Source organism: Homarus americanus, unplaced genomic scaffold (assembly GCF_018991925.1).
Source record: "Homarus americanus isolate GMGI-L3 unplaced genomic scaffold, GMGI_Hamer_2.0 scaffold721, whole genome shotgun sequence".
Classification (NCBI taxonomy): Eukaryota; Metazoa; Arthropoda; class Malacostraca; order Decapoda; family Nephropidae; genus Homarus; species Homarus americanus.
The window spans coordinates 27,046-50,033 of NW_024734114.1; the positions used below are offsets into that span (position 1 = coordinate 27,046).

The window sequence follows — 22,988 nt, forward strand, 5'->3', positions numbered from 1 at the left end:
CTATATAGAGATGAAAGTCCATTATATCGAGGGTCCGTTAGATGTGAAACCTCCATCTAATGAACTATATAGAGATGAAAGTCCATTATATCAAGGGTCCGTTAGATGTGAAACCTCCATCTAATGAACTATATAGAGATGAAAGTCCTTTATATCAAGGGTCCGTTAGATGTAAAACCTCCATCTAATGAACTATATAGAGATGAAAGTCCATTATATCAAGGTTCCGTTAGATGTGAAACCTCCATCTAATGAACTATATAGAGATGAAAGTCCATTATATCAAGGGTCCGTTAGATGTGAAACCTCCATCTAATGAACTATATAGAGATGAAAGTCCATTATATCAAGGGTCCGTTAGATGTGAAACCTCCATCTAATGAACTATATAGAGATGAAAGTCCATTATATCAAGGGTCCGTTAGATGTGAAACCTCCATCTAATGAACTATATAGAGATGAAAGTCCATTATATCAAGGGTCTGTTAGATGTGAAACCTCCATCTAATGAACTATATAGAGATGAAAGTCCATTATATCAAGGGTCCGTTAGATGTGAAACCTCCATCTAATGAACTATATAGAGATGAAAGTCCTTTATATCAAGGGTCTGTTAGATGTGAAACCTCCATCTAATGAACTATATAAAGTCCATTATATCGAGGTTTTACTGTAACTAACATGAAATATAGTTGTTTAAGTTGTTCAGTTCTGTATGGCCAATGTGTTGACATTTATTTAGATATTAAAACAGAAGTGAGAATATGGCTCTCTTTGACCTCTTATTTGTGGCTCTATTTGGAAAGTTACAAGGAATGGATGCAGTTCCAGGTATGAATGCCTGACTTACGAATGCCCGATTTACGAATGCCTGACTTCCGGGTGTCCGATTAACGAATGCCTGACTTACAAATGCCCGACTTATGAATGCCCGACTAACGAATGGCCGACTTACAAATGACCCAACGTATGGATGCCCGACTTAAGAATGCCCAACTTACACACAGGAACCCAATAATGTAAATTTTGATTCCTCAGAAAAATCTCAGAATGAAAATCCCATTACTGTTGGCCGAGTCATCCAGAGAGATGGTTGACGGCTGTTAATGGAGTTTGTAAGTAACCATCTGATGTGGATGACGGGTTGAGCAGTGCTGATGACAACGTAAGTAAACTTATAAAAATTTTAATAGTTTCCACTTAGATTTTTATTATTACAGGTGTATTTTTAACTAAATTTTGAAGTTGTGTTAAAAATCATTTTAATTTTTATGAAAGTTATTATTAACATTGTATAATTCTCAATACTGTAGAATGAATGAAAGAAGAAATATTTAATTTTAACAAAAAAACATTACATAAAAACTTGTAATACTAAAACAAAATTCAAATTATGTATTTACAAGATCGACGTATAATTTTTACGTATAATTTTTATTCACAAATGTAAGTCAAGTTAATTCCACAGGATTTCATGAGTGTGAATAAACAATGGAAGGAAACTTTATGGGTTATATAACTAAGCAAAATATTATTATAGCTAGATTATCATTACTGTATGCTATTGAAACGAATTATGTCTTTTGTATTCATTTTCCTCGTACAGTCGCCTCGCGTTTCATTTAAGCGTTCTTGGAATAATGAGATTGTTTAATTAATACCCAAACCTAGTTTAAGCGCACCTATTTTTTATAAAAACGCACTCAAGATGGTTTAAAGTTGCCGCACGTATTGGCCTGGCAGTGGAGTCGTGTGTGATGCCTGGTGAAGTGCTCTAAGTTATTACTATAAAGTCGGTCATATCATCATCAACTATTTTAATAATATTGATAATGTTGATAATGAAGTATTCTGTACAACAACTGTCACCACGTCCAGCAAGCTTCCTTCATAAGCCTTTCTCAGTTCACACCAGCACTACTTTTTTTCTGTACTCTCATTTGTATTGTGTTTATCATGTACCATTTTAGTGTTAAACGCCGTTGGGCATTCATAAGTCGGACATTCGTTAGTCGGGCATTCATAAGTCGGGCATTTGTTAGTCGGGCATTCATAAGTCGGGAATTCGTTAGTCGGGCATTCATAAGTCGGGCATTCGTTAGTCGGGCATTCGTAAGTCAGGCATTCATACCTGGGACTGCATCCATTCCTTGTAACTTTCCAAATAGAGCCACAAATAAGAGGTCAAAGAGAGCCATATTCTCACTTCTGTTTTAATATCTAAATAAATGTCAACACATTGGCCATACAGAACTGAACAACTTAAACAACTATATTTCATGTTAGTTACAGTAAAACCTCGATATAATGGGCTTTATAGAGTTCATTAGATGGAGGTTTCACATCTAACGGACCCTTGATATAAAGGACTTTCATCTCTATATAGTTCATTAGATGGAGGTTTCACATCTAACAGACCCTTGATATAAAGGACTTTCATCTCTATATAGTTCATTAGATGGAGGTTTCACATCTAACGGACCCTTGATATAATGGACTTTCATCTCTATATAGTTCATTAAATGGAGGTTTTACTGCATTGGAGAATTTACATGATTCCGCCCAGTAAAATAAATTATTATTTTTATTTTTTTTATTAAACCAAAAAACACCCTAAAACTAATACAGTATTAAAATAAAAATTCCCCAAATGAACTTTTAAAATTCTTCAAGCAAAATACTTTAAAAATTTGTCCTTATTTCTTGACTAAAACAAATGAATTTTTTCTATAAAGTTAAGCTTAACTTTGAAAAATTCCTAAAATTTTTTTTTATTTACACTAAAAATTAAACAAGTTCACTGGAATGGTCTTTGAGTTCAGAAAGTAAAGATTCATCTGAGGATTTGTTCTTAAAATTATACACAGATTTACAGCAACTAAAACAAACCTGTCTATACTTGGGGTGATGGATGAATGCCACAATGACCACTGTGGCTCCTGTTGTCTTGTTAGTGTTGTCAAATTCCTTCATCCATTGTGTCATATTGCCTAACATAATATTTGTAAAGATAGTTTTGTGAGTCTCAGTGTTAAGTGAAGGTATCTAGTTAAGGTAGAGTCTCAGTGTTAAGTGAAGGTATCCAGTTAAGGTAGGGTCTCAGTGTTAGGTAGGGTCTCAGTGTTAAGTGAAGGTATCTAGTTAAGGTAGAGTCTCAGTGTTAAGTGAAGGTATCCAGTTAAGGTGATAATTTGTATAATTTACCTCAAATTAATTCTATACTCCAAAGAAATAATACTTAGTTATGGGTAGACAATAATTCATTCCTTGATCGTTCCAAACAACAAATGGTTATTGCCTCCCAGTGCAAAAATAAAATGCTTGCGTTACGTTTACCCAAAAACTCTTATGAAATTGTAATTCTAGTGATGTTGATCATTCCTAATACTCATAAAAGTGCCTTAAAAAATACACATACACACACATACACTAGATATTCACGACAATACAGAAAACTGAGTACAGTATTAAATTTTTCCGAGAATTCATTTATACCATAAGGCAAAATAGTTCATGTCGTCCGTACATTGTGGTGATTATGTCGTTTATACATTCGTGTTTGTGACAATGGTTGACTATATATACATACAATACTGTATAGATGAGTTGACTTAATCTATAAACAGTAAGTCTTTCTTGAGCTGACTGCCAAAGTAGGCCTTGTGGGATACTGAAGTAGAGATTAGACACCCAGTTTCTTTCCACCTTGATGATTAGACAGTCCTGGGTTTGTGTCTGGCCCAGTGTGAACCAACCAAGCAGTTACAGTATTTACTAACAATGGTTTATGAAGGAACATGGCAGTTTTTGTCCAGTATTAACCCATTATAAACAATATCAAAACAGTGTACTGTACCCTCGTTACAAAAGCTCTAGGATTACCCCCAAGCACGGGCGAGTTTTTAAGTTAAAGCTTATAATGACGTTAAGAGCTGAACCTTACTGTCCCATACCTAGATGTAGTTTGTGTTTGAATCTGTATTGTGTAACCATTCATCCTCATCACACACACACACACACACACGAGAGAAATCTTAATTGAAACGTATAAAAAGTTAAGCATGATCAGTGCTCTGTAGTTTAGTTCAATAGGAAACAATATCTCGCTTACTTGAAGATTACCCCATCCCACAGGCTAATTACATCTAATACTTAGCCACTTTGATACTACCAGAGGGGGGTTAAGTTAGGTTAACAGAGGGAGAAGATAAGGTTAGGTTAACATAAGATAGGATAGGGTAGATTAAGTTAGGTTAAATAAACTAATGGTTGGGATAATCTTCAAGTGATAACATTATCTAAATTAAAACGGTCAAACATGAGAAACAGTTCACGATAGAGGCACCATAATCCCACAGTCTCCTATGATTGGCTGTGCGTTCTCCTTAGTAATGGTATGAAAGTATTGCCTCAGAATACTGAGGCCATTTGTCACTTTACCGAAACTACTCGTGTCAATGTCAGTCTTACAGTAGAGGTTGACATAGAACCGAGCCTCTTTGCCATGTTCATGTGTCATAGATCCGGTGACCAGACCAGGATGAACGGCTCTGTCGTATATGTTCCTGTTCTCGATGTCCTCGTCAAAGTTGTTGAACTCGGTGTTGGGGCGGACGGCTCTCTTGTTGTCCAGTTCGACGCCTCCTTTAACGAGGGGAAACGACCTCGCTACCCCGGGCACGTCTCTATACCCGTCGTGAAGCCTCAGACCCCGATAGCCGGGAGCGTTCTGACCCGTGCAGAGGCGGACGAAGTTGATGGCTCGGCGGGAACGGTTGAACATGAGGAAGAAGACTCGGCCCTCGTGGCGGTCGTCGCAGTGGATGTCCATGAATGTCCTCCATTTGCCCGAGTCCAGGTACGACCTCATCACCTCCATGAACTGTAAACATTAAGACACCTTAAGACAGAGAGAGAGAGAGAGAGAGAGGATGACTCAACTATTACTAGTATGTTAATTAATAATAGCTAAACCTTCAATGGGAGAGGATGACTCAACTATTACTAGTATGTTAATTAATAATAGCCAAACCTTCAATGTAAATGGAAGTGTTTATTGCATTCCATATAGCAATTGTAATGGTAATTATGTAGGTCAGACTGGGAAAACATTGCAACCTAGAATTAAACAGCACAAGTAGAACAACATCTGAAAGCAGGGCGCTGTTCGTTCATATAAGGAACAATAATCATCCCATGGATTGGAAAAACAGCTTAGAAGTGTATAAATCATCATGTGTCACAGAAAGACTTCTGGTTGAACCAAGTTTGATGAGAGAATTGAATTCTATAAACCTTAGTGATGGTCAGTACAAAACTGATAATATGTTACACAAATTTATTTGTTAGTGGCCCAAGGGTAAAATTACCTTGAAAGCATTTGAGGTAGATGTAGGATAGATTATTACTGGGCCTCACATTTTTGACCTAACTTAACACGACTAGTTACGTCGCCCTTTCTTTTAAGCTCCTCTTATGTTTGTGTGGGTTAGTGGATGTATTGTTTTTGACCTGACCTCGTGTATTTGATTGAATTAATGTTTATATACGTGAAATGAACAATGCAATTTATTAATAACACTGTACGTGGAATATTAAAACACACAAGAGACGAGACGGCATTGATTTCATTATGTTAACAACACCCGTAGCGATGGTTCTACATAACAAACTGAAGAAATAAGGCCCTGGTTATAACTGTAGTGAAATTAATGTAAAAAATTAATATGTATGTGTTAAGTAATGTTAATAAATGTAACAATACAAGTACAGTAGTTAACCATTAATGGTAAAGAAAAAACGAAATTGATTGGGAAAGCCACAGTATACAAGTGGTTATATGTGAAAACATCGTCATAAGAATATGAAGCAACACTTATTACTGTTTAAATAATACTTACTAATGTTAAACAAAATTCTACTCACAAATGGTGGTAAAGTCTAAAACAAAAGGACAGCCAATGAATATTGTGCTGAAGCTGAAGTTGTTGTTGGAGCTGCTTATGATGCTGAATTTCATGGTATAACTCAAGTTGAATAATAAAGCTGTCAAAAGAACCTTGCACAGCTGCTTTCTTTTCTCATTATACATCTTTATATAGAGGTCATAGGTGTTTTTCACGTCCCTGTTAATTGTAATGCTTCGTTCTGTTAATGGATCCACTTCAGAAGATATGTTCATTGCTTGCTCCATATAATATCCAAAGACCTCTCACCTTTTTCATGTCGTTTTAACACATCCAGTTTCTCGGCTAAGCTTATACACTTTCTTTTACCTTTTGAACCGGCACTACCATCACTTGCTCTCTTGCTCACGTTGAATAGGGACGCAAAAAATGACGTAAGAAACCCGAGAATATTTTCCTCCTGTTCAGATGCATGAAAACAAAAGGCCCGTCGGCTGCGACTGTTTATACTGGCGTCACCACTCACAAGCCCAACAGACTCCGTGTGCAAGGCGTGTTATGTTTTTTTATAATACATACCGAGATTTAGTTATTATTTATATGAAAATGTAATTTTACTTTATTTTTTATAATATTTTCATCACAAAAATAAAGACCATGAGAAAGATTTAGGAATAATGATAAGTAGGAATCTTAAACCAAGTAAACAATGTGTATTGGCTCGAAACAAGGCTAATAAAGTACTTGGGTTCATACAAAGGAGTGTTAGTTACAAGACTAGAGAGGTATTCCTGAAACTATATCTTGTGCTTGTCAGACCTCACTTGGATCACTCAGTTCAGTTCTGGTCACCGTGTTACAGAATGGATATAGAATCCTTGGAAAGAATTCAGAGGAGAATGGCAAGACTAATCCCGGGCATTAGGAACCTTGAGTACAGGTTAAAGCATCTTAATTTGCACTCCCTCGAGAGACGTAGAGTGAGGGACGATATGATAGAGGTGTATAAATGGAAGTCAGGGCTAAACAAAGGTGACATAACAAAGGTACTGAAACTATCCAACCAGGAGTGAACTCTTAACAATGGTTTTAAATTAGACAAATATATATTTAAGCACAAACTAGGTAAACACTGAGTAATACACGAGTGGAACAAGTTACCAAACATCATCATTAACTCGACTACGCTGGATGGCTTGGATGGATATACCAATATGAGAGTGTGTGGTTGGTGTAAACAGGATTGGCCAATAGTTACTGTTTCCTCCAGTCTTATGTTCTTAAGTCTGTCATGTTGTTGTTTCTCTATATAAATAAACTAGTTACCTTTTTACCTTTAGTTTAAGAATCAGAAAGTATAATTCTACCCCTTGGAGATATAATTAAAAATATATCCTCCGGGAGATAATCTTCAGATGAACCCAAGAATGGGGGATATATTTCAATCATCAACACCGGAATAGTAAAGTAATTGCTTATAGACGAAGATCATTACCGGATTTATGCTGTTCGCCGGTGGTGCCGCATAGACAATGCATTAGAAACAGATTCTGACGCCAATTTTCACAGTAGAGCCGTCTCCCAAGTCTAGCGACAAGGCTTAATTGTCAATTTCCCTTAAATCCTGTGGAAATGCAAGAACATAAATGACATGGGTAGGGTAAGGTTAGGTTAGTTAGTATTAAGGTAAATATTACCTTCAAGTCATCCAACAGTAAAAGTTCCAAGTAGAACTATAAAGAGATGAAAGTCCGCTATATCGAGGGTCTGGTTAGAGGTGAACCCCATCTAACGGACTATAAGGTGAGAGACGCCCGCTTATATGGAGGTTCCACTCACATAGGTACACACGATGAGTAGTTACCGCTAACTGGCAGGGTGAAGTAACATGGGGCGGAATCAGCGAAGATGGGGCTGCTTCCTAACAGGTTCTCTATTATTGGGCCAGCCACAGAGCAGTAGCGCTGACGCCTCCTCCTCAAACCAGGTTCTGACATCGGTCAAGACGCCGTTCCTCGGTCTATGAGCCTCTGGAGTCTCCTCGACGACCGCCTCCACCGCCAGAGCCCTCAAATTCTCCACTTCCGGCGGCCTCCTGCAGTTTCTTTGAGCCTCTTCCCCACGATGCGTGTGTCCTGGAATCGCAGCGGTTCTGGCCGCGCCCGCTCTCCCTTCTCCAGTCTGCTTCTTCCGCCGTCAGATACTTGACGCCGCCTTCCATCTTCTCCACGTAACCTCGCCTGCGCAGCAGACCTCGGCACGCTGACGATCTGCGGGTCGCCGCCGCATCGGCAGTCCGGCACATCCACACGCCACACGCCGCACAGCAGGATATTATCGGCCTCCGGATCTCGCACACCTCCCGCCCCTCGCCTGGATTCTAACCACCGAGGGTCGCCGAGCGACCCTGGCCAGAGCGCCCATCCAGTATCGTAGCTGACCGACGTGACAGACGGCCGATCTTCAGAGGTTTGCGGCATCAGACAGTTCCTTCCACAATACACGGTGAGGAGAGCCTATACAGGGCCAGCACAGGGTGTGGCCGCATCTCAGAGTGCGCGGACTGTTGTGTTGTTCGCTGAAGGACCCGCCACACGCCAAGTTGACGCCTTGTTCTCCATGTTATTGAGTCTGAAATAAGAGAATTATTAGTAACTCAATAATGGTTAATGAGTGTTATGTTGTTCTTACTGTTCACTAATGCTGTAGACCTATAGTGTCCAGGTGTGTATACCTGTTACCGCGTCGTTCTTCAAAGCCAAGCAGCGCCAAACACTGGTCGACGGTCGGGTCCTCGCATGAGAATATATATCGAAATAATTCTCCCAATCTAGACCATATAATGTATACCTGTATTGTGTATATACATGCTGGACTGTATACCTGTATTGTGTATATACATGCTGAATTGTATACAGTATACATGTTGAACAAATTTCAAACCTTTGTGTGGTGATTCTGATTAAATATTATTACAGGTATTATTATTATTATAAAATATGTATTATCATCTCTTAGTAAAAAAATCTGTATATTGACTACAAGTTAGAAATGTGAGATGTAAACAATGGTCCCAGAGCATTGTAGAGTATGTGGCAATTTATATTTAAGGGAATGAATCGCCAAAAAAAAGTACAGTATTCTGAAAAATTTAGAAGGAAAGAATTGCAAATTTTAATGCTTTTTCTTCGATGAGACATTTCTCTTAAATGACCTGATCCGATCTGATTAAACCTCCTGGGGTACATTTAGCAGATAAATATCAAGTAGAAGAAAATGTCTTGGAATTGCTCCAAATAATTTTTACAAATTAAAAAATTCTCCAATTCAATGCCAGATGACGTGCAATCAATACCAAAAAAATCAAATAAACTTAAAAAAACAAAAATATATTATTTTAGTTTAAGCCCTGTATTTACATAAGAGACTAAATCTATATTGAATATCAAGAAGTGAAGTGAAGTGAAGTGAAGTGGATTGTACCCAACAGAAGTGAGGAAGACAAATATAAACACCTCTTGTGACTAAAATAAAAACAAAACTAGAATTATGGAGATTTTGCAAGGTCTCTACTGATGAAGGAAGATGTCAATTATCAGAGGTGTGACCGGAGAGGTAAGGTAAACAGTGGATTTTGGTTTCACAAAAACATTAAAGCGGACGTGGAAATATACAGATTTAAGGTAGAAACAAGAGAAAGAGACCAATATAAGCAGATTTAAGGTAGAAACAAGAGAAAGAAACCAATATACAGATTTAAGGCAGAAACAAGAGAAAGAGACCAATATACAAGATTTAAGGTAGAAACAAGAGAAAAGAGACCAATATACAGATTTAAGGTAGAAACAAGAGAAAGAAACCAATATACAGGATTTAAGGTAGAAACAAGAGAAAGAAACCAATATACAGATTTAAGGTAGAAACAAGAGAAAAGAAACCAATATACAGATTAAGGTAGAAACATGAGAAAAGAGACTCCAATATACAGATTTAAGGTAGAAACAAGAGAAAGAGACCAATATATGATTTAAGGTAGGAAAACAAGAGAGGCAAAACTTGAAGATAGATTTAAGGTAGAAATATAAAAGAAACCTGAATATACAGATTTAAGGTAGAAACAAGAGAAAGAAACCAATATACAGATTTAAGGTAGAAACAAGAGAAAGAGACCAATATACAGATTTCTAAGGGGGTAGAAACAAGAGAAAGAGACCAAGAGTACAGATTTAAGGTAGGAAACAAGAGAAAGAAAAACCACATACAGATTTAAGGGAAATGGTAGGTGAAACCAATATACAGATTTAAGGTAGAAACAAGAGAAAGAACCAATATACAGATTTAAGGTAGAAACAAGAGAAAGAGACCAATATACAGATTTAAGGTAGAAACAAGAGAAAGAGACCATTATACAGATTTAAGGTAGAAACAAGAGAAAGCAGAAACCAATATACAGGATTTAAGGTAGAAAACAAGAGAAAGAAACCAATATACAGATTTAAGGTAGAAACAAGAGAAAGAAACCAATATACATTTAAGGTAGAAACAAGAGAAAGAGACCAATATTATACAGATTTAAGGTAGAAAACAAGAAAGAGGACCAATATACAGATTTAAGGTAGAAACAAGAGAAAGAAACCAATATAAGCAGATTTAGTAGAAAACAAGAGAAAGAGACCAATATATGATTTAAGGTAGAAATGTAAGAGAAAGAGACTAATATACAGATTTTAAGGTAGAAACAAGAGAAAGAAACCAATATACAGATTTGTTGTAGAAACAAGAAAGGAAAACCAATATACAGATTTAAGGTAGAACAAGAGAAAGAGACTAATATACAGATTTAAGGTAGAAACAAGAGAAAGAGACCATTGAGTACAGATTTAAGGTAGAAACAAGAGAAAGAAAACCAATATATAGATTAGAGGTAGAAATAAGAGAAAAGAATTAATATACAGATTAAGGAAACAGAAAGAGGAACTAAGATACAGTGATTTTAAGTAAAGAAATAAGAGAAAGAAAACCAATATACAGATTTATGTAGAAACAAAGAGAAAGAGACCAATATACAGATTTAAGGTAGAAACAAGAGAAAGAGAGGAATCAATATACAGGATTTAAGGTAGAAACAAGAGAAAGAGACCAATATACAGATTCTAAGGTGGTAGCCAGAGAAAAAGAGGCCAATATACAGATTAGGAAGGTAGAAACAAGAGAAAGAGGCCAATATACAGATTTAAGGTAGAAACAAGAGAAAGAGACCAATATACAGATTTAAGGTAGAAACAAGAGAAAGAGACCAATATACAGATTTAAGGTAGAAACAAGAGAAAGAAACCAATATACAGATTTAAGGTAGAAACAAGAGAAAGAGACCAATATACAGATTTAAGGTAGAAACAAGAGAAAGAGACCAATATACAGATTTAAGGTAGAAACAAGAGAAAGAGGCCAATATACAGATTTAAGGTAGAAACAAGAGAAAGAGGCCAATATACAGATTTACAGAAACAAGAGAAAGAGACCAATATACAGATTTACAGAAACAAGAGAAAGAGACCAATATACAGATTTAAGGTAGAAACAAAGAGAAAGGAAACCACATACAGATTTTAAGGGTAGAAAACAAGAGAAAAGAGACCAATATACAGATTTATGTAGAAACAAGAGAAAGACACCAATATACAGATTTAAGGTAGAAAACAAGAGAAAGAGACCAATATAAGGATTTAAGGTAGAAACAAAGAGAAAGAGACCAATATACAGATTTAAGGGGTGTAGAACAAGAGAAAGAGACCAATATGCTAGATTTAAGGTAGAAACAAGAGAAAGAGACCAATATACAGATTTAAGGTAGAAACAAGAGAAAGAAACCAATATACAGATTAAGGTGGAAACAAGAGAAAGAGACCAATATACAGATTTAAGGTAGAAACAAGAGAAAGAGTATCAACAGCAGATTTAAGGTAGGAAACAAGAGAAAGAAACCAATATACAGATTTACAGAAACAAGAGAAAGAAACCAATATACAGATTTAAGGGGTAGGCAAAAACAAAGAGAAAGAGACCAATAAGGTTGGTGATTTAAGGTAGAAACAAGAGAAAAGAGACCCTGGTTATAAGGGATTTTGACAGAAACAAGAGAAAGAAAACCAATATACAGGATTTAAGGTAGAAACAAGAGTAGTGAGAATTTTACTATACAGATTTAAGGTAGAAAAGAGAAAAGAATAATATACAGATTTAAGGGTAAACAGAGAAAGAAAACCAATATACAGATTTAAGGTAGAAAAAGAAGAGAGGACCAATATGTTAGATTTGGTAGAAACAAGAGAAAGAGACCAACATATGATTTAAGGTAGAAACAAGAGAAAGAGACCAATATACAGATTTTGGTAGTAGAAATAAGAGAAAGAGGCTAAGAAGATTAAGGTAGAAACAAGAGAAAGAGGCCAATATACAGATTAAGGTAGAAACAAGAGAAAGAGACCAATATACAGATTTAAGGTAGAAACAGAGAAAGAGACCACAGATTTTCTAAGGTAGAAATGAAGAGAAAGAAACCAATATACAGATTTAAGGGTAGAAACAAGAGAGAGACCAATATACAGATTTAAGGTAGAAACAAGAGAAAGAGGCTAATATACAGGATTTTAAGGTAGGAAGCAAGAGAAAGAGGCCAATATGAAGGTGATTTAAGGTAGAAACAAGAGAAAGAGCTAACATAGATTTATGTAGAAAACAAGAGAAAGAGTAATTCAATATATGATTTAAGGTAGAAAACAAGAGAAAGAGACCAATATACAGATTTAAGGTAGAAAACAAGAGAAAGGAAACCAATATACAGATTTAAGGTAGAAACAAGAGAAAGAGACCAATATACAGATTTACAGAAACAAGAGAAAGACACCAATATACAGATTTAAGGTAGAAACAAGAGAAGAGGACCAATATACAGATTTAAGGTAGAAACAAGAGAAAGAGACCAATATACAGATTTAAGGTAGAAACAAGCAGGAAGCAGGTCTGAAGGAAAGTGGTTAGACTTAAGGTAGAAACAAGAGAAAGAGGCCAATATACAGATTTAAGAAACAAGAAAGAGACCTCAATATACAGATTTAAGGTAGAAACAAGAGAAAGAGACTAATATACAGATTTACAGAAAACAAGAGAAAGAGACCAATATACAGATTTAAGGTAGAAACAAGAGAAAGAGACCAATATACAGATTTAAGGTAGAAACAAGATACAGAGACCAAGATAGAGAACAGCAACTGGAGTTAGGCAATGACTCTGTAAGAAATTGTATGAAGATTTGTAAAAATAAGATAAAAATAAATACCCATACTCTAGAAGAAGAGGTTTATGAATCATCCTCATGGAATAGTGTAGGTCTAAATAGCCATATCTCCGATTTAGTATGTAACACCAAATATGATTGGGATGGATAAAGAAAATCTCGAAAGAACGACCTATTTAACAGGAGAGGGTACAGACGTGGTGGAGGTAAACCCGGTTCTTTTTTTCTTAACGATCGGCAGGATCAGAGCCGAAAATATCAGAAGAGTTGTATACCTGGTAAAGATGAGGCTACGAATAGGCCTTGGTTTTAACATTACTTAATGTAATATGTTAAGTTAAGCTAAAACACAGCACTCTGGGCTACTCAATCCCACATACATTAATATAAACATTGTTGATGATCAGACTTAAACACAAAGAGAAGCTACACTAAGCACTAAGGCAAAAGACTCCAAAGATTCAGGCAGAGAAACACCCTGAGCAGGAAAGGTGATAAAGCTAGTAAAAGCAGGAGGAGTAAATGAAGACCCAAATAAAAGTAAAAACTACGTAAATAATGTAGAAAAATATTAAAATAACCCCATTAAAATTAAGAGCCTTGGTGCAAATGATGACCAGATAAAAAATAAATGACTCTATCCAACTCCGTGAAACAAAGCTAGAGTGTAGAGTTTGTATGTGTGTGTTTGTATGTATGTGTGTGTTTGTATGTGGTGTGTGTGTAGCCATGTAGGTGGCTTGGCTAAGATAGGGTATGGAGCTCACAGCCAGTCACACCGTCAGCTGGACAAAACTGGTCCACATTATTATTTTTAATTCTCAAGGACAACAAAGACTCTCAGATCTCTTTTTAATTTTACCTGTAAAAGTTATGGCAGAAATGGGAGTAAAGAATTCTTTTCTAAATAGTGGCGAAGAATTTTGCCAGTCAAATTCCAGAGCTGAATTTTAAGGTATTAGGCCTTTTTAATATTAACAAGCAAGTTAGTAAATTGAGACACCGTGAATGCTAAAAATCCGTACTATGTTGCCCTCTCATGTAATGTTCCCCCAATATGTCCTTATTTTACCTGTGATATACCTGTGTGTAGTCTGAGTTTTTAAGACCAAATTATTTGTCAAAAATTGGGATCTACCTCTAAACTGTAGTTAGTTAAAGAAGGAAAATATTTACCAGTAAATTCAATAGTAAAATTAATGCAAAATGACGCATTACCCTCAGCTTGGGTGGCTTTATACAGCTGCTAGGCAGATTCAAGGCCATCATAAAAGTTCAAAAGCAGTCAAATGTGTGGTATGGTGAAAATATATCTATGTAAAGCATAAAGTATTCATTTTTAAAGTTGGTTTAGATAATTGCAAGCATAAATTTTGTTCAGTTATGACGAAATATCTACCCTTTTGTTAATTAAATTTGAAACAAAGAAAATCATTTATAATCGTATTTTCATTAAAATATTATATTACAAGTATATTTTTACCCAACTGTGACTGGAATGAATATATTCTCAGAATATGGAATGTTTGAAAGTTGAATGACGACTGAGACAAAAACACGACTGTTGTTGTGCATATCGTAATCGCCGAATGGTTTTCAGTTAAAAACTAAGGTACTGTGGCTACAACAATATTCTCCATCCTCATCATTAGCCTCATATAATCCCACAACTGAAACCATTTGAGAAGTTGGATTACAGTAACATTTTTGAACAACTAAAGAAAGCTTTGTCATTGTTTTCACATGATTTTATCCCACTCTTCACTGTAATACGACGCTATTTCAGCCAAAATATTACATTCGTATTCTCAGAACAAATAGTAGTTTGTTGAAACGTAGCTGCATGGTGGTTTAATATTAAAATGCAAAAGAGCTATAAAACAATTAATACTAGAAGCAATCTGTGAAGGTACTACAGTATCTCCACTCTCACACCACCTCCCTGCTCTATCCTCCTCCTCCACACATCGTCACTACTTTGCTTTTATTACAATAATATTCGCATCCTAATTCACTTTGAATAAATACTAACATACCATATTTCTGAATATTTTAATTAAAACTATCAAAAATCATTTCCTTTTTATTACCTATTTCTTTCTCAGCATCAAACAGCTCCTCCCAGTCCTCTCCTTGAACAGGGTTAGAGGGCACGTGAGCGAATCAAGTTTTCAATTAAAAAAACTATTGAGAACAAGTAATGCATATTTTACCTAAAACCGCGCCTGAATGAAGGTATTTCTTTAGAAGAAGTTAGTGTTTCGCTTGAAATGAAGGTATTTGGGAAGTCGCAATTAGATAAACTACATGGTGCCAAAAAGACTACCCAACCTTCCAATGTTCAAGATATGTTACTCGTTTTTTTAATAGTTTTCGGTTAAAACATCATTATATTAGTGATATTCTATTCATACTGTGTGCTTTATTATAAAAACATTCACGGAAATGTATTATTTTTGCAACTGACAATGCTTGTAGAGGTCAACAGGCTGAGGGCTACAGCGAGACTGACTGGAGTGAGGGAGAGCTATGCGCGTGGTGTGTGTGTGAGGTTGCGGAGCGGCGGTGTCCCAGGTTCGGGTGTCAAGGCCATGAAAGTGGAAATGGTACCAAAGGACAAATGTACGCTAATTACTTAATGTACAGAATATTCTCCCAAGGGCAATCCAGCTTATTTGGAAATCCAGATGCTAAACTCACAGATGTTAAGAGGGTTTAATTGTAATTAAATATTCAGAGGTATGATATTTAAATTGTAGTATGTTTTAGGTGTTTATAAAAGCTAAATAAACTTTTTATTTAGAGAGAGGCCATATCTACTTGAGATTGATAACTGACAGAGCATATATATATGGGTCTTGCATGGGTTTGCAGAGCTTAAATCTGTGGCACGCCACAGCTAACAGGAAAGCAAATGAAATAAAACCAAAAAAATCAAACCTGCTCAGTAAAAATAGAAGAATTGAACTTGAATGAGGTAAGAGAATAAAAAACTTTCCCTAAGAATATTGAAGTAAATACCAAGAGATAATTAATGTTATTCACTGACCCAGACTTGGATTCAAAAAGAGAGAGAGAGAGAGAGAGAGAGGAGAGAGAGAGAGAGAGAGAGGAGAGAGAGAGAGCACACTATTGCCCTGAGTATTAAATGAAGTTCTTCTTGACTCTCTAGGTAAATCAAAAAGTGTAAGAATTTGCATAGGTTAAAGTTAACCAACCCTACCCATAAAAAAATATAAATATCCCATATATGAATCTGGGCTAGCGTAAATAAAGCATGTTCAAAAGTATACAGTCGACTCTTCAAGGGTTTACACCTGCAGTAGGCAGCTGGTGGCTCGGGTGGCTGAAGTACTTAGTGGCTCAGGGCATTTAGTGGGCTCAGGTGGCTAGTATTTAGTGGCTTAGGGGCAAAGCATTTAGTGGCCTAGGTGCTCAGCATTTAGTGGCTCAGGTGGCTAGCATTTAGTGGCTCAGGGTGGCAAGCATTTAGTGCCCAGGTGGCTGCATTGAAGTGGCCTCATGTGGGCAAGCATTTTAGTGGCCCAGTATGCACGAGGGCCTGTGGCTGGGCATTTAGTGGGCCCAGGTGGGTTGCATTTAGTGGGCTCAGGTGGGCAAGCATTAGGCTCTAGGTGGCACAGGGCTCAAGCACAGCAAGTGAGCCATCTCCTGGGCAGCACAACGAGAGTCACCACACCTCAGCACCAGTGTCCCAGCACCAGTGTCTCAGCACCAGTGTCCCAGTACCAGTGTCCCAGCACTCAGTGACCTAGTACCCAGGTCCTAGCACCTTAGTGGACTCCAGCACCAGTGGCCCAGCACCAGTGACCCAGTAATTAGTGTGTTCTGCACCAGTGTCCCTAGCACCAGTGACCTAGCACCAGTGGGACCTAGCACCAGTGACCCACCAGGACCAGTATCAGTGACCCAGTACCAGCGACTCCAGTACCAGTGTCCCAGTACCAGTGTCCCAGTAACAGTGGGGGTTCCAGCACCAGTGGCCCCGTGTGTGCAGTACCAGTGACTCAGCACTAGGTTCCAGTACTCAGTGGACTCTGTAGTGCTCAGTGGACCTCAGGCACTCATAGTCCCAGTACCCAGGACTTGAAAGTACCAGTGACCCAGTACCAGTGTCCCAGAAAGGCACTAGCACCCAGTGACCAGTGACCCAGACCAGTGTTCCAGAAAGTACCAGTGTTCCAGTACCAGTGACCCAAGAATTTAGTGGACTCCAGTACCCAGTGTCCCAGTACCTGTTGGACCCAGCACCAAAGTGTTCCAGTACCAGTGTTCCAGTACCAGTGACCCAGTACCAGTGACCTACAGTACCAGTGTTCCAGTACCAGTGTTCCAGTACCAGTGACCCAGTACCAGTGACCTGCAGTACCAGTGTCCCAGTACCAGTGACCCAGTACCAGTGTTCCAGTACCAGTTTTCCAGTACTAGGCAGTTCCAGTACCAGTGTCCAGTACCAGTGACCCAGTACTGCCCCACCAGTACCAGTGGTTCCAGTACTCAGGTGGTCCCAGTACTCAGTGTCCCAGTACCAGTGTCCCAGTACCAGTGACCCAGTACCAGTGTTCCAGTACTCAGTAGTTCCAGTACCAGTGACCAGTACCAGTGACCCAGTACCAGTTCCTTGCACCAGTGTCCCAGGCACCACAGTGGTCTGCACCACAGTGGTCTCAGTACCTTAGGTGTCCTAGTACCCAGGCAAACCCAGCACCAGGACTGGCACCAGTGACCCAGTACCAGTGTCCCAGTAGAGTGACTCATAATTAGTGACTCAGTACCAGTGACCCAGTACCAGTGTCCCTGTACCAGTGTCCAGTACCAGTGTCCCAGTACCAGTGTCCCAGTACCAGTGTTCCAGTACCAGTGTTCCAGTACTAGTACCCAGTACCAGTGACCCAGTACTAGTGACCCAGTACCAGTGACCCAGCATCAGTGTCTCAGCACAGTGACCCAGTACCAAAGACCCAGTATCAGTGTCCCTGCACCAGTGACTCCAGTACCAGTGACCCAGTACCCAGGTCCCTGTACTAGCAAGTCCCAGTACCAGTGTCCCAGCACCAGTGTCCCCAGTACCAGTGTTCTGTAGTACTAGTGGTTCCCAGCACCTGTTAAACCCAGTGGCTCAGTGACTCAGTACAGTGACCCAGTACCAGTGTCCCAGTACCAGTGTCCCAGCACCAGTGACCCAGTACCAGTGTTCCAGTACCAGTGTTCCAGCACCAGTGACCCAGTACCAGTGTTCCAGTACCAGTGACCAGTACTCAGTGTTCCAGTACCAGTGACCCAGTACCAGTGACCCAGTACCAGTGACCCAGTACCAGTGTCCCAGCACCAGTGTCCCAGTACCAGTGACCCAGCACCAGTGTCCCAGTACCAGTGACCCAGTACCAGTGACCCCAGCACCAGTGACCCAGTACCAGTGTCCCTGTACCAGTGTTCCGAGTACCTCAGTGGGGTCCCAGTACCTGAAAAGTCCCAGTACCAGTGTCCCAGTACCAGTGTCCCAGTACCAGTGTCCCAGCACCAGTGACCCAGTACCAGTGTCCCAGTACCAGTGACTCCAGTACCAAAGACTGTGCACTAGTGAACCAGCATCAGTGTCCCAGCACCAGTGACCAGTACCAGTGGACCCAGTACCAGTGACTCAGTACTGAAAGACCCAGTACCTTAGTGACCAGTACCAGTGACCCAGTACCAGTGTCCCAGGCAATTAGGGTAAGTCTCAGTACTAGTGACCCAGTACTAGTGACCCAGAACTAGTGACCTGGAAGACTTTGTGCGGGCCCTGGTAATTCAGCGGACCAGCACCAGTGACCCAGCACCAGTGTCCCTGTACCAGTGTCCCAGTACCAGTGTCCCAGTACCAGTGTCCCAGCACTAGCGTCCCTGCACCAGTGTCCCAGCACCAGTGAAACCCAGCACCAGTGACCCAGTACTCAGTGTCCCAGCACCAGTGTCCCTGTACCAGTGTCCCAGTACCAGTGTCCCAGCACCAGGTGACTCCAGGCACCAGTGTCCCTGTACCAGTGTCCCAGTACCAGTGTCCCTGTACCAGCTGACCCAGCGCACTCAGGTGGTCTCAGCGCACTTGTGTCCCCTGCACCAGGTCCCAGCACCTCAGGTCCCTGCACCAGTGACCTAGTACCCAGTGTGTCCCGCAGTACCAGTGTCCCAGTACTAGCAGTTCCAGTACCAGTGACCAGTACCAGTGCTCCAGTACCAGTGTTCCAGTACTAGTGACTGTACCAGTGACCCAGCACCAGTGTCCCAGCACCAGTGTCCTAGTACCAGTGTCTCCTGTACTAGTGACTCAGGCATCAGTGACTCCAGTAACAGTGTCCCAGTACCAGTGTCCCAAAATTAGTGACCCAGTACCAGTGACCCAGTACGTGTCCCGTAGTACCAGTGTCCCTGTACCAGTGACCCAGTACCAGTAAAAGTCCCAGTACCAGTGTCCCTGTACCAGTGTCCCAGTACCCAGTGACCAGTACTAGTGACCAGTAACAGTGTCCCAGTACCAGGACCCAGTACCAGTGTTCAGTACTCAGTGACCTGTACCAGTGACCCAGCACCAGTGTCCTGTACTAGTGTTCCAGAAAGTACCAGTGACCCAGTACCAGTGACCCAGTACCAGTGACCCAGTACCAGTGTCCCAGTACCAGGTGTTCCAGTACCAGTGACCCTGTACCAGTGACCCAGCAATTAGTAACCTCCCAGTACTAGCAGTCCCTGGTACTAGTGTCCCTGTACCAAAGTCCCAGGTCCAGTGACACAGTACCAGTGTCCCAGTACCAGTGACCCAGCACCAGTGTTCCAGTACCAGTGACCCAGTACCAGTGACCCCAGTACCAGAAAGTGTCCCAGTACCAGTGTTCCAGTACCAGGTCCCAGTACCAGTCCCAGTGTACCAGTGTTCCAGTGGCTCAGTGTCCCTGTACGTGACCCAGTACCAGTGTCCCAGCAATAGTAAATCTCCAGTACCAGCAAGTCCCCTGTACCAGTGACCAGCACCAGTGTCTCCAGCACTAGCAGTTCCAGTACCAGTGACCTAGCAATTAGCATCTATACCAGTGTCCCTGTACTAGTGACCCAGTACTCAGTGACCCAGTACTAGTGTGACCCTGTACTAGTGACCTAGTACCAGTAGAAACCCAGCATTATGACCCTGTACCAGTGACTCCAGTACTAGTGACTGTACCAGTCCCAGTACTAGTGACTCCAGTACCAGGCAGACCCTAAATGAAGATCAGTGCCTGCAGACCCTGTACCAGTGACCTAGTACCGTGACTTGCATTAGTGACCCAGCACTAGTGACCCTGTACTAGGACCTGCAAAATTAGTGTGACCAAAGTAATAGTGACTCAGTACCAGTGACCCTGTACTAGTGACCCAGTACTAGTGACCCAGTACCAGTGACCCAGCACTAGTAACCAGTACCAGTGACCCTGTACCAGTGGACCCAGTACCAGTGAATTTTGTACCAGTGACCCAAACAGGTTCCAGTACCAGTGACCTAGGCACTTAAAGACCCAAAGTAATTAGTGATTCAGTACCAGTGACCCTGACTCAGTGACTCAGTACCAGTGACCTAGTACCAGTGACCCTGTACTAGTGACTGAAAGTACCAGTGGACTCCAGCAGCAGTGACCAGTACCAGTGTCCCTGTACTCAGTGTCCCAGCACTATGTCCTGTACTCAGTGTCCCAGTACCAGTGTCCCAGTACCAGTGTCCCAGTATCAGTGTCCCTGTACCAGTGTCCCAGTACTCAGTGACCCAGAACAGTGTCCCAGTACTCAGTGTCCCTGTACCAGTGACCTGGTACCAGGGACCCAGCACCAGTGACCAAATGAGTACCAGGTCTCTTGTACTAAGTCCCAGCACCAGTGTCCCAGTACTACTCAGTGTCCTGTGCACCAGTGTCCCAGTACCAGTGTCCCATTACCAGTGACCCAGCACTAGTGTCCTGTGCACCAGTGTCCCAGTACCTGAAGTGTCCCCGTACCAGTGTCCTCGTACCAGTGTCCCAGTACCAGTAATCTCAGTACCAGTGACTCCAGCACTAGTGTCCCTGAAAATAGTGTCTCCCTAAAATTAGTGTCCCAGTACCAGTGTCCTGTACTAGTGTCCCTTGCACCAGTAAGTCCCCTGTACCAGTGACTAGCACTAGTGTCCTTGTACCAGTGACCCTGTACTAGCAAACCCAGTACCAGTGACCCAGTACCAGTGTCCCAGTTCTCAGTGACCCTGTACCAGGACCCAAAGTACCAGTGACCCCTGTACCAGTGACCCAGGCACCAGTGTCCCAGTACCAGTGACCCAGCAATTAGTGACCCAGTACCAGTGTCCCAGTACCAGTGACCCAGTACCAGTAACCTAGTACTAGTGACCTGTACCAGTGACCCAGTACTGTGACCCAGCACCAGTGTCCCAGCACAGCACTCCCGTACCAGTGACCCAGCACCTTTAGCGTCCTAGCACCAGTGACCCAGCACCAGTGACCCAGAGTACCAGTGTCCCAGGCTCAGGTGAAACCCTGTACCAGTGTCTCCAGTACTAGTGTTCCAGTACCAGTGGATCATCTGAAAGAATGAAGTGACCTGTAGTACCAGTGTCCCAGCACTAGTGGACCCAGCACCAGTGTCCCAGTACACTAGTGACCTTAGTACTTAGTAAACCCAGTACTAGGTGACCCTGTACCAGTGACCCAGTACCAGTGTCCCAGTACCAGTGACCCAGCAATTAGTGGACCCAGTGCCCAGCAAGTCCCTGTACCAGTGTCCCTGTACTATGTCCCAGTACCAGTAAAACCTAGTATCAGTGACCTTGTACCAGTGTCCCAGTACCAGTGACCCAGTACCAGTGACCCAGTAACAGTGTGTCTCCAGTACCAGGACCCAGCATCATAAGTCCAGCAACGTGAAAGAATCCTAGCACCAGTGTCCCAGTACTAGTAAAACTTGCACCAGTGACCCTGTACCAGTGTCCCTGTACCCGTGTCTCAATACTAGTGTCTCCAGTACCAGTGACCGTGCACCAGTGTCCTAGTACTAGTGACCCAGTACCAGTGACCCAGTACCAGTGACCCTGTACCAGTGTTCCAGTAACAGTGACCCTGCATCAGTGACCCAGTACCAGTGTCCCAGTACCAGTGACTCCACAGTACCAGTGACCCAGTACTCAGTGTCCCTGTACCAGTGTGTCCCAGTACCAGTGTCCCAGTACCAGTGTTCCAGTACCAGTGACCCAGTGTACCAGTGACCCAGTACCAGTGACCCAGTACCAGTGTCCTAGCACCAGTGACCCAGTACCAGTCTCCTGTACTAGTGTTCCAGGTACCAGTGTTCCAGCACCAGTGTCCCAGTGTCTGACCTTGCACCAAAGTGTCCCAGTACCAGTGTCCCTGTACCAGTGTTCCAGTACTCAGTGTTCCAGTACTATGACCCAGCACAGTGACCCAGTACCAGTGTCCCAGTACCAGTGAATCTAGTACCCTTCAGTGTCCCTGGGTACTAGCAAGTTCCAGTACCAGTGTTCCAGTACCAGTGTCCCCAGTACCAGTGACCCCTGTACCAGTGACCCAGTACTATGTTCCAGTACCAGTGTCCCAGCCTCAGTGACCCCTGTACCAGTGGACCCAGTACCAGTGTTCCAGTACTAGCAGTCCAGTACCAGGACCCCTGTACCAGTGTCCCAGCAATTCCCCAGTGTTCCAGTACCAGTGACCCAGTACCAGTGTTCCAGTACTCAGTGTCCCAGTACCAGTGAC

At 41.1% G+C, this 22,988-nt stretch overlaps 2 protein-coding genes across 2 annotated transcripts; both read right to left on the reverse strand.

Moving 5' to 3' along the window:
* Window positions 1-4,330: 4,330 nt before the first annotated feature.
* On the reverse strand, window positions 4,331-4,870 carry LOC121870148. Its single transcript, XM_042371917.1, has one exon. The coding sequence runs from the start codon at window positions 4,868-4,870 to the stop codon at window positions 4,331-4,333; it is 540 nt and encodes a 179-aa protein (XP_042227851.1).
* Window positions 4,871-17,251: 12,381 nt separating this feature from the next.
* LOC121870149 (putative per-hexamer repeat protein 5) lies at window positions 17,252-22,306 on the reverse strand (the record flags this gene model as incomplete). The annotated part of the gene is made up of 7 exons (XM_042371918.1): window positions 17,252-17,526; window positions 17,608-17,875; window positions 18,083-18,326; window positions 19,086-19,276; window positions 20,042-20,269; window positions 21,208-21,466; window positions 22,080-22,306. Coding segments are annotated over 7 exons (1,692 nt in total), but the record flags the coding sequence as incomplete, so codon positions are not given.
* Window positions 22,307-22,988: the final 682 nt, after the last annotated feature.

Excerpts from the sequence above, each read along its gene's own strand:
- LOC121870148 (XM_042371917.1), bottom strand. The coding sequence starts at position 4,870 with ATGAGGTCGTACCTGGACTCGGGCAAATGGAGGACATTCATGGACATC.